Source organism: Mustelus asterias, chromosome 28, assembly GCF_964213995.1.
Source record: "Mustelus asterias chromosome 28, sMusAst1.hap1.1, whole genome shotgun sequence".
NCBI classification, from domain to species: domain Eukaryota; kingdom Metazoa; phylum Chordata; class Chondrichthyes; order Carcharhiniformes; family Triakidae; genus Mustelus; species Mustelus asterias.
Window position 1 is genome coordinate 9,104,144 of NC_135828.1, and position 18,819 is coordinate 9,122,962.

At 49.0% G+C, this 18,819-nt stretch overlaps 1 protein-coding gene across 2 annotated transcripts in view; it reads left to right on the forward strand.

Moving 5' to 3' along the window:
* Positions 1-18,819, forward strand: part of zswim8 (zinc finger, SWIM-type containing 8) — a 201,096-nt gene that overhangs the window by 179,209 nt on the left and 3,068 nt on the right. For both annotated transcript variants that reach the window (XM_078199386.1, XM_078199387.1), the window contains exons 21-26: positions 140-363; positions 3,112-3,609; positions 7,470-7,647; positions 12,082-12,255; positions 13,748-13,870; positions 17,083-17,261. In XM_078199386.1, the coding sequence (XP_078055512.1) occupies positions 140-363; positions 3,112-3,609; positions 7,470-7,647; positions 12,082-12,255; positions 13,748-13,870; positions 17,083-17,261 (1,376 nt within the window). The remainder of the gene's footprint in view (positions 1-139; positions 364-3,111; positions 3,610-7,469; positions 7,648-12,081; positions 12,256-13,747; positions 13,871-17,082; positions 17,262-18,819) is intronic.

Sequence of the window (18,819 nt, forward strand, 5' to 3'; positions counted from 1 at the left end):
TGCCTCCTGGGTGAGGATGGGGAGGGGAGTTGTCCGCCTCCAGTAATATTCGGCCCCTTGGTCGGCGCCATTTTGGATTTCGCTCTCCCTCTCCCATTGTTTAAATCGTTGCTTTTTTACTTCTCTTCAAACGCAACAGGTCAGGCGATGGAAATTGGGAGCGCGGCACTGAACATTTTGGTCGAGTGTTGGGACGGGCACCTAACACCTCCAGAGGTGGCATCGTTGGCAGACCGTGCGTCGCGCGCCCGGGATCCCAACATGGTCCGAGCTGCAGCAGAGTTAGCTTTGAGTTGTCTACCCCACGCCCACGCGCTGAATCCCAACGAGATCCAAAGAGCATTGGTTCAGTGCAAGGAACAGGTATGTTTAGTTCATTGACAAAACCGTCCATTCTGTTCCAATTAAATATGCGGGATAATTAACCCCGGTAAAATTACTGAACGTGATAAGATCGGTGTAGACACGTTCACCATGATGGATGTTGCTTGGCTTGGTACAGTTGGCAGCACGTATTTCTTCTGGGTTGAAAAGCCCGTTCGAGCCTCGGACCTGGCGATTTGCCACGTATCCCGGGCCATCACTCGAGGGACAGTCCTTGAGGGGCTGCTGCCTTGTGAGAGGTGCCACCCTTTTGAATTAGGAGTTAAACCAAGGCTGCCTGCTCTTTGTGGTCCAGGTGGGTTCAAAGATCCCACGGCACATTTCACGGGACAGGAGAGAATTCCTCTGGGATTCTGTGCGTAACATTCTCCCCTCAATTGGTATGGCTCAAAACAGTTTAACTCAGTGTTTGTTGGAGCTTTCAATTCTGTTCCTGTGAATCAAAGCAAGTCATTACATGTTTGAGTCATTTCAGAAAGACTTCAGACTTTATATATATATATATGGAATTTTTGGAGTTTTCCTCCTCCCTGAATGTGTGGGCCCTTCATCCTCCTTCTCCCTCCTCACCCTTTATTCCCTCTTCCTTATCTCTTCACGCCCTCCTCTCCAGCGCCTTCTTGAGCACAATTAGGAGTGGGCAGTAAGTGCTATCCTTCCACCCAGCTGTCAGCTTCTTTGCAATTCTTATTCCTTTTCTTTCAAAGGCAAACAACTGGTAATCCTTAAACCTTACCGGAAACATTGTTGTCATCAGACCATAAGAAAACAGGAGCAGGGATAGGCCATTCTGCCCCTTGAGGCTGCTCTGCCATTTAATAGTATCCTGGTGGCCTTGACTCCACTTTCCTGCCCCGTGCCCCTGCCCTGCCCAGGAACCCATGAAAAGTCTGTCTACGGCATGCTTGAATATATCCCATTGCCTAAAACACAGCATTCTGGGGAAGAGAACTGCAAACACCATCAACCCTCCAAGAGAGAGAGGAAATTCCTCCTCATCTCCATCTTAACCGGGACACCATAAGACATAGGAGCAGAATTAGGCCACTCGGCCCATCGAATCTGCTCTGTCATTTAATCATGGCTGATAATTTTCTCATCCCCATTCTCCTGCCTTTTCCCCATAACCCCTGATCCCCTTATCAATCAAGAACCTATCTATCTCTGTCTTAAAGGCACTCAATGACCCGGCCTCCACAGCCTTCTGCGGCAAAGTGTTCCACAGATTCACCATCCTCTGGCTGAAGAAATTTCTCCTCATACCCCTTAATTTTTTTAACTGCACCCCCCTCCCACTTCGAGATTCCCCCGTGAGAGGAGACGCCCTCCCAGCATCCACTCTGTCCAGCCTCCTTGAAATCATAACTGATTCAGTCAGATCACCCCCCCATCTTCCGAACTCCAATAACAAATCTGTGGTGTTTTTGCGCAACTGGTGTGTTCGAGATACGTTTGAGAGATGGTTAAAGATCCTTCATTAATTGGTAAAAACCTGTAGCATGCTGCTGTGCAGAGGGACCTGGATGTCCTTGTGCAGGAATTGCAAAAGGTTGGTTTGCAGGTGCAGGTAATTAAGAAGGCAAATATAATTTTGTCCTTCATTGCGAGAGAGATGGAGTTTAAAAACAAGGAGGTGATGTTGCAGCTGTATAAGGTGCTGGTGAGGCCACACCTGGAGTACTGTGCACAGTTTTGGTCTCCTTACTTGAGAAAGGATATACTGGCACTGGAGGGGGTGCAGAGGAGATTCACTAGGTTGATTCCGGAGTTGAGAGGGTTGGCTTATGAGGAGAGATGAGTAGACTGGAGCTATACTCGTTGGAATTCAAAAGAATGAGGGGAGATCTTATTAAAAATATATAAGATTATGAAAGGAATAGATAAGATAGAAGCAGGGAGGTTGTTTCCACTGGCAGGTGAAACTAGAACAAGGGGACATGGCCTCAAAATAAGGGGAAGCAGATTTAGGACTGAGTTAAGGAGGAACTTCTTCATCCAAAGGTTGTGAATCTGTGGAATTCCCTGCCCAGTGAAGCAGTTGAGGCTACCTCGTTGAATGTTTTTAAGGCAAGGATAGATTGATTTTTGAACAGTAAAAGAATTAAGGGTTATGGTGAGCGGGCGGGTAAGTGGAGCTGAGTCCACAAAAAAATCAGCCATGATCTTATTGAATGGTGGAGCAGGCTCGAGGGGCCAGATGGCCGACTCCTGCTCCGAGTTCTTAGGTTCTAAGTGCTAACCTTTCTTACCTAGTCCTTGTAGCTTTATCATAATGTGTGTAAGTTTCATTTCTATTCCGCTGCTAGGGGTGGCACAGTGGTTAGCACTGCTGCCTCACAGCGCCAGGGACCTGGGTTCGATTCCCAGCTCGGGTCACTGTCTGTGTGGAGTTTGCACTTTCTCTCCATGTCTGCGCGGGTTTCCTCCGGGTGCTCCGATTTCCTCCCACAGTCTGAAAGACATACTGGTTAGGGTGCATTGACCTGAACAGGCACCGGAGTGTGACGACTAGGGGAATTTCACAGTAAATTCATTGCAGTGTTAATATAAGCCATACTTGTGACTAATAACAAATAAACTTTACTTTACTTGAGGTGTTGATGCATTGTGTGCGTGCGTGCCTGTGTGTCATTTGTTGAGTTTTTCAATCTAATGTGGCTGTCCTGTTTGGGCCGAATGGCCTCGCTCTGTGCTCTATAAATTTTCCTCTCTGTTATTGTCACCCAGGATAACACCATGCTGGAGAAGGCCTGTATGGCAGTGGAGGAAGCAGCCAAAGGTGGTGGCGTCTACCCCGAGGTGCTGTTCGAGGTGGCCCACCAGTGGTACTGGCTTTATGAGCAGACAGCAGGCGGCTCACAGCAGCAGCGGGAAATGTCGGCAATCGGGGGCCGGGGATCTCACGAGACGGGCCGGGCGGCCGCGGAACACTCGCCGTTGACCGAGGGCTCGGCCACAGTGACGGTGGCGGCGACGGTGACAGCCACCGCTGTGGTGCCGGTCATCACTGTCGGATCCACAATGTACCAGCAGCATACCATAGCCGGAACGGCAATCGCACACCCCCACGGACAGGTCTTCCCAACCAGCCCGGCCATGACCCATCCATACACTACAATCCAAACCCACATCCCGTCTGTGTGTAACGCTGCCTACCTTGGACATCCGATACAACACGTACCACGGCCTGCAATCTTCCCCGTTGCTGGACCTGCCTACCCTCAGGTACTTCCATACAGTACCGGTCATTTCCAAGGGCTGGGGAGGGGGAGGCTTGTATAAATGCGCTCGTAAGATCGGGACAACAATATCTAAACCCTCCCCCCTACCCCGAGCAGATAGCAACATCACCGCGCACGGTCCGTGGTGCTGAATATTCCCTGGAGAAACTACACCCCTGATACCTTTCACGCCCATTTCGACGGATGTACAGCTAAATGTTACCAGTGTCTGTGCAAAATATCCCCGCGTTCTCTGGTCCGTCTCACAGGTCTTGTTACCCCCCCCCCCCCCCATCCTCCATGCACCAGTAAGGCTGAAGCAGCCTGCCTCTACACTCTTCTTATATAATCTAAGGGCGGCACGGTGGCACAGTGGTTAGCACTGCTGCCTCACAGCACCAGGGACCCGGGTTCGATTCCCGGCTTGGGTCACTGTCTGTGTGGAGTCTGCACCTTCTCCCCCCGTGTCTGCGTGGGTTTTACTCCGGGTGCTCCGGTTTCCTCCCACAGTCCAAAAGACGTGCTGGTCAGGGTGCATTGACCCGAACAGGCGCCGGAGTGTGGCGACTAGGGGATTTTCACAGTAACTTCATTGCAGTGTTAATGTAATCCTTACTTGTGACTAATAAATAAACTTTTTTAAAAAAGCTTTAATTCTCTCCCTAACTAGCGCCTGCCCACCCTGGTTTGCCTTAGCTTTGGCCAAATCCCCCCATTTTTGTGCTGTTAGTCATCTCTCCTCCAGCTCAGTACCCCTTCTGTCCCCGATAGGTGTCTCTATTCCATGAGCAGAGCTTGGTGCTGTATGTTATACAGTTTAAAGATATGTAGGTTAGGTGGATTGGCCATGCTAAGTTGTCCCTAAGTGTCCCAAGATGTGTAGGTCAGATGGATTAACCATGGGAAATGTGTGGTTCTTAGAAATCATAGAATCCCTACAGTGCAGAAGGAGGCCATTCAGCCCATCGAGTCTGCACTGACCACAATTCCACCCAGATCCTGTCCCCGTAATCCCATATATTTACCCCGCTAATCTCTCTAACCTATGCATCCCAGGACACTAAGGGACAATTTAGCGTGGCCAGTCCACCTAACCTGCACATCTTTGGGTTATGGGGATAGGGCAGGGGATCGGGCCCGGGTAAGATACTCTGTCGGAGAGTCGGTGCAGACTCGATGGGCCAAATGGCCTCCTCCTACCCTGTAGGGATTCTGTGATTTGCTAATGGTTCACTTTGGTTAACCTCGGCAAAACAACATTTCGTCCATGTTCATTTTTGAGGCAGGGACGGCCTTAAAAAAAAATAACTCTCCTTCCCACGTGTCGAGTCCACCCACGCTGTCTGCAACATTCCAGGTCTTCGGAGTGTTGAGTGTGACGGGAAACTTGTAGAATAAAACAAAGCAGAAACATGAGGGTTGGGATATCTGCTGGATTTCCCCACCATTACCCGTGCAAATGTTTGGGCAATTTTTAAGCACGGATTATGGTTATTCCAGCTCTAATTTCTGCAGTAATTCGCTCTCGATGCTAGCCCCATCCACAAAACTGACCACACGCTCAGAATGAGTGCCTCAGTGGGACAGATCTCCATTAATTACACGCATTTGTAGACCTTTGAGGCTTTTAAATACCGGGATATGGATAAGAACATTTTAAAACACCAATATCAAAATTCCAGGGGAGGCGATGGTCCAGTGGTATTATCGCTAGACTGTTAATCCAGAAACTCAGCTAATGTTCTGGGGACCCCGGGTTCGAATCCCGCCACGGCAGATGGTGGAATTTGAATTCAATAAAAAAAATCTGGAATTAAGAATCTACTGATGACCCGTTGTCGATTGTCGGAAAAACCGCATCTGGTTCACTAATATCCTTTCGGGAAGGAAATCTGCCGTCCTTACCTGGTCTGGCCTACATGTGACTCCAGAGCCACAGCAATGTGGTTGACTCACAACTGCCCTCGGGCAACGAGGGATGGGCAATAAATGTTGGCCCAGCCAGCGACGCCCATGTCCCACCAACGAATAAAAAAAATTCCCAGGCGGATCACAAACAAGAATGCACATGGTTGAATAACGCTTGGAGAGAGACATTACACCTCTGCTACCTTTTACATTCATGCAGCTAAATGTTACCCGCATCTGTGTGAAATATCTCCACCTTCTCCGGTCCACTGCACTGCTCTTCCCGCCCCTCCCCATCAAGACTGAACCAGTTTGGCCTCTTCACTTCCCTCCCCAAAATAGCAATTTGAATGCAATGTTTTGAAAAAGATACTCAGAAACTTACAACATCACTGGCAAATGGTTCTGTGTCTTTTTATAAAAAAGAAAGTCATTTAAAAATGGTTTCTTTTTTAGAAGTGGGGGATTCAGACATGATATTCAAACTGCAGATTTGTTTTGTGTGATGGACCCATTCTCCGCTGCGCTAATGTTATGGTTCAGGTCAGAACCTCCAAAGTGTTTTATGGAGCCCGTCTGAATCACAAGTTTTGCCATCTTGAATTTGGCTCGGGGAAGCATGAGATGTTCCACTTCAGGATGATTCAAGTGACCCACCAGGGAGCTTTTATCAAACAAAGCTTATTTAAGAATATAGTTAACATGTATAGTAAGAAAATTAGCAAGAACTTTTATCAATTACAAACAAGAAACAAAATAACCACTATAATGTATAACTCTTAATCAATATCTCTAATGTGTTCCAGTTAAAACCAAAACCCATAGACAACAAAAAAAAACCCTTTTCACAGGTTTAACACGGCATAGACCAATGCTCACGAGAGAGGAATTCAGTTCCCTGGGTTGAATGCTGATTTCAAATGATCTTGAAAACTCAGAGCAGTCTGTAGTCAGATCAGCTCCCCGAAACACCAAAGCACAGATTAATTACTGCAGCCTGGCAATAAGCCTTTCTTCCAGCTAACTGGTTAAAATTTCAAAGCAAAACAGAGGGAGAAAGAGACTTCTTTTCCAGCTTGCTTCTAAGACCGCCTCCAACACTGCAACCAAAACTGAAAGCTGAACAACTTTGGTCACCTTACCTCCCTTTTTCTCCTTCCAGCAATGACATCACCCAAGGCTGTGACCATGATTTTTTAAAAAAAACTTCTTGAAGGTACACTAACATCACACTGATCAAACTGCACCTATCTTCCACTCTTCAACATATCACCCACTATTCTTTAAATCGGTCTTTCTTGACAAGTTTTGAATTTGGTGATAGATGCTAAGAGGGGAAGAGCACTTTCAGTAATGAGCGTAACTCTGGGCACAGTTGCCCTCCCTATTATCGCACGGCGGTCAAGGAGCTCTACACTTGGGTGTGTGAATCGCGTCCAGTTGGGGTGGTAAAGACAGTTTGGTTCAGTTGGGAAGAAGCAGCAGCTTGTGTCCTGGCCATTGTTGCCTCCTCATCCGACGTCATTATTGTGGATTCAAAATAAAGTCCTGTTGACCTGTACATCTTGTGTCATCTGATCATTGCACTGTTTAACAGGGGAGGTGCAAAGGTTCAGGCGCGTTAAAACCCTAATATTTGGACTGAGTTATTTAAGCAAAAGTTAACCAGATTCCAGTTAGACTGTCCGGGGGGGGGGGGGGGGGGGGGGAGGTGTCCATGGATGCATTCAGACGGAATCTTGGCAGGGGAGGGAGGGTCCAACAAGCTTGAGAGTTCCATGACTCTCGGGGTCCACCTCATAATCTTGATTGAGGCAAGTAAGCGCACAGGTTTATGCGCGTTGGGCAGTTGGAGCCATGGCACGTTACTGATCGGACTGCGAGCTTGCTAGCCATCAATTGTGGGCAACAGGAGATGGTGATGTGCGATTACTTACTGGTCTGTAATCTGTTTAGGGTATGCACCCGGCATTTATTGGAGCACAATACCCTTATACAGTCGCAACCACCACCCATCCAGCCATGGCTGCTCCACCGGTGACCTTCGCAGGGGTTCCCGTGCCCTCCATGACACCAATGGCGGTGCACCCCTACCAGTCTGACCCCAACCTGCCGCTGGCGTCAACCGTAGCAGGTAGGTGCGATCTTTCCATTGTTTGGCTGGATGTAAACTTTAGAATAGTGTACTTTAAGATGTGTACTCCTGCAGTGTGGGGAGAGGGGGGGGGGGGGGGGTTGCAACCGCGCACTCTGGTTCCCCATGCAACACCCCCCCCTCCCCCCCCCGCCCCACCGCTGTTCACCTTTGTGTTGGTCTTAAGTGAGTGAGGATTGGTCAGCAGTGCAGATAGACGTGGAGAGGACTTGTGGTAGCAAAGCACACATTGATGCGTCTCCCTCTTGTGGCAAGTATTCCCTCTGTTGCCTGAGTTTGGAACAGCCGTCAGTGAAGCAGCTTCCAGCTTCCCACTCACTCCGACAAACCTGGCACACGCAACCCTGCACACGCACGCCAGGTTCGGACGGGGCAGCGAGGAAATATTTGTAAATTCACGAAGCTTTGCAGCTGATAATTTTTTGGTTAGGTTAAGAAAACGATATTGTTTCAATCGCTTCAGGGTGAGACAATTGAAAAAAAAAGGAATTAAATTAAGTTTAGGCCCCAAACATTGACTTTGGTTCACAGCAACCCCCCTCCCCCCTCACTCCCTCCCCCCTCCCTCCCCTCCCCCCTCCCTCCCCTCCCCCCTCACTCCCCTCCCCCTCACTCCCCTCACTCCCCTCCCCCCTCACTCCCCTCCCCCCTCACTCCCCTCCCCCCTCACTCCCCTCCCCCCTCACTCCCCTCCCCCCTCACTCCCCTCCCCCTCACTCCCCTCCCCCCTCACTCCCCTCCCCCCTCACTCCCCTCTCCCCTCACTCCCCTCCTCCCTCACTCTCACAGGGAATGTCTGACCCGTTAAATATTTCCAGCATTTTGTTTTTAATCTCAGATTTTCAGCTTCTGTCGTATTTTATATTGTCCCGAGGTTTGAATGCTTTTTTTTTGGTTAAATTCGTGGCAGTTTTCACCAATTTACTCCCCCTCCCGCCGCCCCCCCCTCCCCCCCTCTCCTCCCCAACATCCCCCATGCTTCTGAAGGCACTGCTCCCTCTCACTCACCTTACCCGATTGGCCATTCTTCAGTTCTGACCCTTAGCTGCCCAGGGAATCCTTAGTTATCCTTTCCCATCCTGTCACCCATACCCAGCAGGGATTTACTGAATAAGGCTACACGGTGGTTAGCACTACTGCCTCACAGCGCCAGGGACCCGGGTTCGATTCCCGGCTTGGGTCACTGCCTGTGTGGAGTTTGCACGTTCTCCCCCGTGTCTGCGTGGGTTTCCTCCGGGTGCTCCGGTTTCCTCCCACAGTCCGAAAGACGTGCTGGTTAGGTGCATTGGCCATGTTAAATTCTCCCTCCGTGTACCCGAACAGGCGTCGGAGTGTGGTGATGAGGGATCCTGTAGCTCTGTTTGCTTCAGTCTATGCAAAGACTTCATTTTAAGATGTTCCTGCCGATGCACAATTGCCATTAAATGCTAGACTGTAGGGGGTTAACTAACTATGCTAAGCTGCACAATTATTGCTGGCATGACTACATGTAGAATCAGAAGGCATGCTGGGTTAGCATGCGAGTTAGCTACAGAATTCCTTGGGTGACTAGGGGATTTTCATAGTAACTTCATTGCAGTGTTATTGTAAGTCTACTTATGACACTAATAAATACACTTAACACTGCCAACTTGGGCCCCGTCTTATCGTTGTTTTCTGGACCTGGCAGCTTCACTGGCTGAGGTGGGCCGTGGGACACAGACTGGGTGCCAATTCCTAGTCCATGTGGCTCGCTAATTGGATAAACCGGCTGAGCACAAGACTTCATGTTTAAACTGTTAACATCAGGCATTGCGAAGGATGGGAGTCTGATCCAATGCACTGCTCCAACTTTGGAAAAGTAACAATCAAGTAAACTTTTTACTGAACTCTTTGTTTGGCCAAACCTTTAGTCGCCATCCCTAATATCTCCTCCTGTGGCTTGGCTTCAGATTCCGATTTGTTATGTTAAAGGGTGCAATCAACATCTAGCATAGATGATTGAACTCTGATCCATCTGACCCATGACCAAGCCTGATAATCAAAAGAGTGCGATTGGCAAGTCTCTCTAAATACAGCTTCCCCATTATTCTAAGCCCTACAGAATCCACGTGTTCCTTTCATTCGCTTCAGAGATTTTGACAAGGATTCAAAAGCAGTGTAGATTCCGACAGCTTTCCAATTATGGACCAGGCAAACCCAAACCCATTGCTTGCTTGCTCCAACAAACCAAATTCAAAATCCAATTCATGGTCCCAACAAAAGAGACATGATCCAAGCTGACAGGATAAGGCATGGCATCCCCATCTTGGGCTAGATCCAACAATTGATCTCAACCAAAAGGAAATTAAAGTTAAAGTTTATTTATTAGTGTCACTAGTAGGCTTACATTCACACTGCATTGAAGTTACTGTGAAAATCCCCTAGTCGCCACACTCCAGCGCCTGTTCGGGTACACTGAGGGAGAATTTAGCGTGGTCAATGCCCCCTAACCAGTACATCTTTCAGACTCTGGGAGGAAACCGGAGCACCGGGAGAAAACCCATGCAGAAACGGGGAGGACGTGCAGACTCTGCACAGACAGTGACCCAAGCCGGGAATCGGACCTGGGTGCCTGGCGCTGTGAGGCAGCAGTGCTAACCCACTGTGCCACCCAAATTAGGGATTGGCATTTGTGAAGCGGGTTCCAAGCTCGCCAGGCTCCAGTTTCCGCTGGTTTTGGCGGCACAGGAAGATGGAGTTGGACAAACGCGTGCAAACGATCGAGCAAGTTTGACCTTCTATTACGACCCCAAACCACTTGTGCTTGTGTATTCCGGGATCCTTTACGTGATTCAGTTTAGCTGAACGATCTACAAAAACCGGCCTCGTCGCCAGGTTGAAGCTGCGAGATGGTGCAGATCAAACAAGCTCAGCAAGCCTCTTCCAATGATGCCCAATTTCTTTAGGCACGCTTCCACCTTTAGGCACAGAAATATAGAAGATAGGAGCTGGAGGAGGCCATTTGGCCCTTCGAGCCTGCTCCACCATTCATCACAATCATGGCTGATCGTCCAACTCAACAGCCTGATCCTGCTTTCTCCCCATAACCTTTGATCCCATTCGCTCCGAGTGCTATATCCAGCCGCCTCTTGAATACTGTGCATGTTGTGGAAAAAATCCATCCGTATCAAAAGAATTAGATTTACCAAGAAAGCGTACACTAATCGGAACTATTGAAAAGTTCACCTTTTGACCTTTTTTCGCTCTTTTTTTTATATCTGTTTTTTCGCAGCCTCTCTTAAAAAATGTTTGACTTTTTTGGTGACAGACCCTCATATTCCGCTGTCTTAATAAAACTGCGTCAGGATGCCGCTGGTTAGGTGAATTGGCCATGCCAAATTCTCCCTCAGTGTACCCGAACAGGTGGCAACTCGGGAATTTCCACAGTAACTTCATTGCAGTGTTAATGTAAGCCTACTTGTGATACTAAGAACTATCAAGGAACACTTTATGTTCTATTATGGTGGCTCCCCAATGATTTCGTTCCACAGGTTCCGTGAGAATTTTGGCTCGAGATTTGGGCATTTTGGGTGTAATTTTTCCCTGGTGTCCTGGGTGGAAACTCCACCACGTTATTCTTGGAGCTAAGGTCTGATCACACCTAGCAACCACTTGGAGAAAGTAAGACAGTGAATGGTCCATCTGGGCTTTTAGTTACTCCCCTGCCATTTATGAAGAACTGAACTGACAAAAGTGTGAAATGTATTGCTTGGAAAAAGAAGAGACCATGCTGTTGGAGCTTTGGATTGGGCAGCACTTAGTGAACAATCCGGACTGTGTTAATAATTACACTGGCAACCAATTTAAGATTATCAGTTGGGATCACTGTGTGGCTCACGTACGCATGCTAGAAGCTGCAAATAGTCGCACACAGGGCCCTGTCCTTTGCTCCGTTCACTGCAGCGGGACCAGCGAATCCCGCTGGCGGGAACGGCTGGAGAATCCGGCCCCTTGTTTATGCGTTGCACCTTCTCAACTAAAAAGCTTTAGGGCCGATCATTCCCTGGTTCATTCCTCATGGAAATGCTTTGACCAGTCGGAGTTGATCTGCCTGCTTTGAATTTAAACAAAGCTTGGCAGATAACTATCCCCTAGTGCATTCTCCACCCCCTCCACCTATCAGCGTTCGCTTGCCAACCTATCAGCACTGTCTTCTCATGCAATGTTAATTGTTGTTGCCTTTGAGATTTGGTATTCTTGCAAATTTGTCCTGATGAGTGCAAGATGAAAAGCTTCGACGGCATGTCATTTTTTTTGAACAATACTCAAGAAATAAATGTGTTGCATTTAATCTAGTTGCAGTTTTAACTTATTGTAGCATTATACCTGGTTATATGTTGAATATAATGGTTGACGTTGTCTCCCGCTCTCTCTTTCCATCTCCCTCTCCAGTTGCCAGTGTGCAGGCTGGAACCACTTTTCAGGCTGTTCAAGGAGCATCAATTCCAAGCCTAACGACACAAGGCCCCTCGATCGTAGCCCCGACCTTCCCTACAGAAGATGAACAGCACTCGCAGCCTGTCAGTCCACAGGGACTGCACTATCTGCATTCGGCTTACAGGGTTGGTAAGTGCACTTGCAAATAATCCGACATTACGCAAGGACTGACAAGAGACGAGAGGCCTTTCACAACCCCCGAGACGTTGCGTTCTGCAGCCAGTGAAGTGCTGTCCCTGTGGTGATATAGGGAAGGCGGCAGCGATGTAAAGATACACCAATTTCAGTGATGTTGATTGAGGAATAAACATCAGCCAGTGCACCGATCACAGGACATTCCTCTCATCTCAGGAGTCAACCTGGTGAACCTTTGTTGCACTCCGTCAAAGGAAAGAATAGAATCCCTACAGCACAGAAGGAGGCCATTTGGCCCATCGAGTCTGCACCGCACTGACAACAATCCCACCCAGGCCCTATCCCCGTAACCCCACATATTTACCCTGCTAACCCCCCTGACATTAAGGGGCAATTTTTTTAGTATGGCCAAACCACCTAATCCGCACATTTTTGGAGTGTGGGAGGAAACCGGAGCACCCGGAGGAAACCCACGCAGACACGGGGAGAACTCCACACAGACCATCACCCAAGGTGGGTCCCTGGCATGTGAGGCAGCAGTGCTAACCACTATGCTGCCATATCCTTCCTTGAGTAAAAGGTTTATTTATTAGTCACAGGTAAGGCTTACATTAACACTGCAATGAAGTTACTGTGAAATTCCCCTAGTCGCCACACTCCGGGCGCCTGTTCAGGTCAATGCATCTAACCAGCATGTCTTTATGACTGTGGGAGCAAACCGGAGCACCCGGAGGAAACCCACGCAGACACACAGAACGTGCTGCGCAGACAGTGACCCAAGCCGGGAATCGAACCCAGGTCCCTGGCGCTGTGAGGCAGCAGTGCTAACCACTGTGCCATCCGTAAGGACACCAAAATTGTACAGAGGTGGGGTCTCACCAAACCCCCATAAAATTGCAGCAAGACTTTCTTACTCAAACTCCCTATCAATGCAGGCTAAAGTATTTTGTCTGGCAGATGTCAGGGAACCATGTTGAAACTTGCCAAAGAAAGGAGCTTGGGCTCGAGGGTAGGTAAAAGTTGAAAAATTAAAAAATAGGGGCTAATATTTTGACTGACCGCTGAACCTGGGCCAAATCATAGAATCCCAACAGAAGGAGGCCATTTGGCCCATCGAGCCTGCACCAACAACGATCCCATCCAGGCCCATTCCCGTAAACCCATATATTTACCCTGTTAATCCCCCTGACACTAATGGACAATTTAGCATGGCTAGTCCACCTAACCTGCACATCTTTGGACTGTGGGAGGAAACCGGAGCACCCGGAGGAAGGCCACACTGACATGGGGAAAATGTGCAAACCCCACATGGGCAGTGACCCAGGCCGGGGATTTGAACCCAGATCCCTGGAGCTGTGAAGCAGCAGTGCTAACCACTGTGCTACTGTGCCACCCAATGGCCTCCTTCTGCACTGTCGGGGTTCCATGATTCAATGAAGGTTTTATTGTCCGGTGCTGGTTTTGAAGCTGCCTTTGTTCTTTACAGGGATGCTGGCTTTGGAAATGCTTGGCAGAAGAGCTCACAACGATCACCCAAATAATTACTTCTCAAGGAGTCCACCTTACACAGAGGATGTGAAGTGGTTGTTGGGATTAGCCACGAGGTTGGGTAAGGACACCCTTTGAAACAAATAGGTTGGGACACGCGCTGTGAATTGGAAAATACAAACGCAACTACAGGGCCTCGGGCACAAGAGCATAAAGCTAAAATGAACCCAGTTGGTGCAATGCAATGAACGGCCAGTTAATCTGTTCTGCTGGTGTTGGGGTTAATTATTGGCCAATGAGGAAAACACCATTCTCCTAGTTCTGAAAAATATATGATCGAGGGAACCTTTGTATGCACCTGAGGAAGTGTCTCACCCATTTACCATCAACTTAAAGAACAAAGAGAACATGACAGCACACGAACAGGCCCTTCGGCCCACCAAGCCTGCACGGATACATGGTTTCTATCCCTCTGTTCCCCTCCCGTTCCTGTGTCTATCAAGATGCACCTTGAATGTTGCTAAGGTGCCTGCTTCCACCACCTCCACTGGCAGGGCGTTCCAGGCACCCACCACCCTTGGTGCGTTCCGGGCACCCACCACCCTCGGTGCGTTCCGGGCACCCACCACCCTCTGTGTTCCGGGCACCCACCACCCTCTGTGTTCCGGGCACCCACCACCCTCTGTGTTCCGGGCACCCACCACCCTCTGTGTTCCGGGCACCCACCACCCTCTGTGTTCCGGGCACCCACCACCCTCTGTGTTCCGGGCACCCACCACCCTCTGTGTTCCGGGCACCCACCACCCTCGGTGCGTTCCGGGCACCCACCACCCTCGGAGCGTTCCGGGCACCCACCACCCTCGGTGCGTTCCGGGCACCCACCACCCTCTGTGTGGAAAACTTTCCCCGCACATCTGCACTAAAACTTAACCCCTCTCATCTTCAACCTTCTTAAACCTTCATCTTAAACCTGTGCTCTCTTGTAGTTGGTGTTTAATGTTTCCTCTAAAGAGGGAGCCTGTGACAAAGCAGCACTCCCTTACGCTCTGCATTGTTAAGTGGCAATCTCAATAAGATGCTGATGGCCAGAACCCAACACCTTATCACCAAGGTCTGAGCCGCACCAACTAGCTCAGATTGGGATTGTGTCAATCATGTAAATGGTCCCGATTATTATCCTTAGGGGCCCAGACTAGTTAATCTGGTGTCAGTAGAAAATAGGATTGTACTAATTTGCCCAGTTTGAAAACAAAACCAGCATAGCCTTGCCTGGTCTGAATGATTTTGTGTGGTGTAAATACTTTGCTATTCAGTGTTTATTGAAGAATAATCCCCAGGCTCAGTTAATTCGGCAACTCGGAGGATATTTTGGGGCTGTGATGGTTTTTATCGAGGTTTGTTGACACATGGTTGTGAATCATTATCCTCAGTCTTCAGCCTGACCCTCTACTCAAACATCATTGCCCACACGTTGCGTCCCTCCCCGTGAAGATATATATCGTAAGGGGAGGCAATGAGCTAATGGCATTATCGCTAGACTATTAAACCAGAAACTCAGCTAATGTTCTGGGGACACGGGTTCGAATCCCGCCACGACAGCTGATGGAATTTGAATGCAATAAAAAATATCTGGAATTAAGAATCTACTGATGACCACGAAACCATTGTCGATTGTCGGAAAAACCCATCTGGTTCACTAGTGCCCTTTAGGGAAGGAAATCTGCCGTCCTTACCCGGTCTGGCCTACATGTGACTCCAGAGCCACAGCAATGTGGTTGACTCTCAACTGCCCTCCAAGGGCAACTAGGGATGGGCAATAAATGCTGGCCCAGCCAGCGATGCCCATGTCCCACGAATGAATAAAAAAAATTGGGTAAATTCAACTCCCTTCCGTCCACACACCAAGCCCCCTCAATCTCTCTGTTCAAGTCTAGGAGGCGGGGTTTTACAACTTCGCTTGTCCTGAAACCAAATAACCCTGCCCGAGGTCAACGGACCAATTGTCCACCCCTCGCCCACTCCGATTCCCGTGGCAGGCGGGGCGGTAAATCTCCGACCTAGGCTTCTTCAGTTGGCTGATGTTGAGATGAGTGGGCTGGGCCCCTGTTTCGCCCACCTGCCTCCCTTCAGTGAATTTGCACCCCTGTTTCGCCCACCTGCCTCCCTTCAGTGAATTTGTCGCTCAGCCAGTCATTGCAGGCGAGATTGAGCCAAGTTGACTGATTTTTGAACAGGCTGGGGAAGAGTGTAGCATCTCCTACACTGTAAGTAGCACCTCCTACACTGAGCCACCTCCCACACTCTGACTGCAAGGGAGAGATTTACAGGGCGACGGGGCAAAAAGGGTCAGGGGACTGGGACTAATTGGAAAGGTCTCTCGAACAGCCAGCACAGAAGGACGGGCTGAATGGCCTTCCCCCCCGCTGCTGTCTGATTCAGAGTTTCGAACTGGTTACAGAAGGACATTGGGATGGGGGACAGATTTGGAAGCTGTCCACCCGGGAAGGAGCAGGAGAGGAACAAAATCCTCGGTGACAAAAGTAGTTTGAAGAACAATTCTGGGTGGATGATTCTAAGTGTGAGTTCTGTGTAAGGGGTGGACCATCAACATGGGAGCAATGGGAAACTGGGAGAATCGACCTGGTGAATTAGTCCTGGTGATCCATTCTCTTGCAAATTCCATTGTATTTAATAAAGATGACTTTTCTTTTAATAAATCCCACAGACTGGCTATATGGCCATTGGGTGTAAAGCTAAGTTTATTGAATGCGATATTGGAAAGTTTTTAAGCTAATAAAATGCTTAAGAACATTGCCAGGCTAGTGTAGGCAACTGAGCATCATTTTAAAGTCGCCATAGGCCCAGATGACCATGGGCTGCTCTCCCCTTCGATGTGGAGATGCCGGCGTTGGATTGGCATGATAAGAAGTCTCACAACACCAGGGGTAAAGTCCAACAGGGTTATTTGGAATCACCAGCTTCCCTTCCTCGGGAAGGACCTGATGAAGGAGCAGCGCTCCGAAAGCTCGTGATTCCAGATAAACCTGTTGGATTTTCACCCAATGTTGTGAGACTCCTTACCGTGCCCGTGCCCTTTGAGGGGGAGAGCTGACTGGTGGTTATTTAACCTGATTGTCACCACACCTCAGGCGAGGGGCAAGGCTGAGAATAACCTCAGCCAGTGCGGGAATTGAACTCGCGGTGGTGGCATCACAAACCAGCCATCCAGCCAACTGAGGTTCATCTTAACCCTCCTTTGTCGCAGCGGTGCGTGCCTGGACTGCCGGTTCAGCATTCTTGAGACGCGTTCTTTTGTCTCTTTTATGTCACCAGGTGTGAACTATGTCTACCAGTTCTGCATGGGTGCGGCCAAAGGAGTGTTGAGTCCGTTTGTACTACAGGAGATAATCATGGAGGCCCTCCAACGCCTTAATCCTGCTCATGTCCATGCTCACCTTCGAACCCCTGCGTTCCACCAGCTTGTTCAGAGATGCCAGCAAGCATATATGCAGGTAAAATTAATACTAACTGAATGAGTAACCTTTCATGTAGAAATACATATTTTACTTGGCAAATTGCTATGGTGAGGATGGCACAGTGGTTAGCACTGCTGCCTCACAGCGCCAGGGACCCGGGGTTCGATTCCCGGCTTGGGTCACTGTCTGTGTGGACTTTTGCACATTCTCCCCGTGTCTGCGTGGGTTTCCTTCGGGTGCTCCGGTTTCCTCCCACAGTCCGAAAGACGTGCTGGTCAGGTGCATTGGCCGTGCTAAATTCTCGGTGTACCCGAACAGGCGCCGGAGTGTGGGCGACTAGGGGATTTTCACAGTAACTTCATTTCAGTGTTAATGTAAGCCTACTTGTGACACTAATAAATAAATAAATATTTGCAGTAGGGATGTTGAGACTAAGTGTAGTTCTCGCTAGTGTAGGAGGATAAAGCAGTCCGCTTGGTTGACACCCCATCCACACAGCTTAAGTATCGGGGTGACACAGTGGTTAGCACTGCTGCCTCACAGCGCCAGGGACCTGGGTTCAATTCCAGCCTTGGGTGACTGTCTAGGTGGAGTTTGCACGTTCTCCCCGTGTCTGCGTGGGTTTCCTCCGGGCGCTCTGCTTTCTTCTCACAATGCGGAGATGCCGGCGTTGGACTGGGGTGAACACAGTGAGAGTTCTAACAACACCAGGTTAAAGTCCCAACAGGTTTATTTGGTAGCAAATACCTTCTTCTCACAATCCAAAGATGTGCGGGTTAGGCGAATTGGTCGTGGCAAATGCACAAGGTTACGGGGATAGTGCAGGGGGTAGAATGCTCTTTCGGAGAGTTGGTGCGGACTCGATGGACCAAATGGCCTCCTCCTGCACCGTAGGGATTCTATTCGATGGTTCAATTCTAGAGACATTTATAACTCAGAAGGAGGCCATTTGGCCCATTGTGTTGATGTTGGAAACGCAGCGATTGCAATAGTGACAGTGTCACAGTGGAGGAGAGCAGTTTGGGATTGGCACAGTATCGGAATCGTTAGTTTGAGACCTTTAGAATATGGCGTGCCGTTCTGATGGGCAATGGCTGGAGCACCACTCAAACTGACCTTACAGGGAATGTCTGGGGGAGGGGTGCAGAAAAGAGGAGTTAGGACCACAATCGGATCAGCTGTGACCTTGCCGGCTGATGGGCCCACTCCGGTTCCTCTTTCTTACGATCTTAGGGAAATGTTGAAGCTGTTTGGGAAGTGGGGCAGGCTGGGGTACCAGGACTATTTCTGAATTCCAACTGCAAAGCTAATGATATTCTAGAGGCACACCAATGGCATGGGAGGCACAGCAAGGCCAGTTTACAGAGGCTCTTTCTCCCTGCCCATTTTAGAAAAGTGGACACGGTCGTTAACAGAGAAAGTTGATGCACAAATCTTGACAAAGATGTGGCGGTGGACGGTTTTGTAGATAAATGTGCACAGACTTGAAGTCTTAAAAACGTATCCTGGAGGTGCCAGAGTTTTTCATTGTATTGCTTGTTGAAGGCAAAGTTCTTGTAACAGTTCTTAAAGTTTATTTATTAGTGTCACAAGT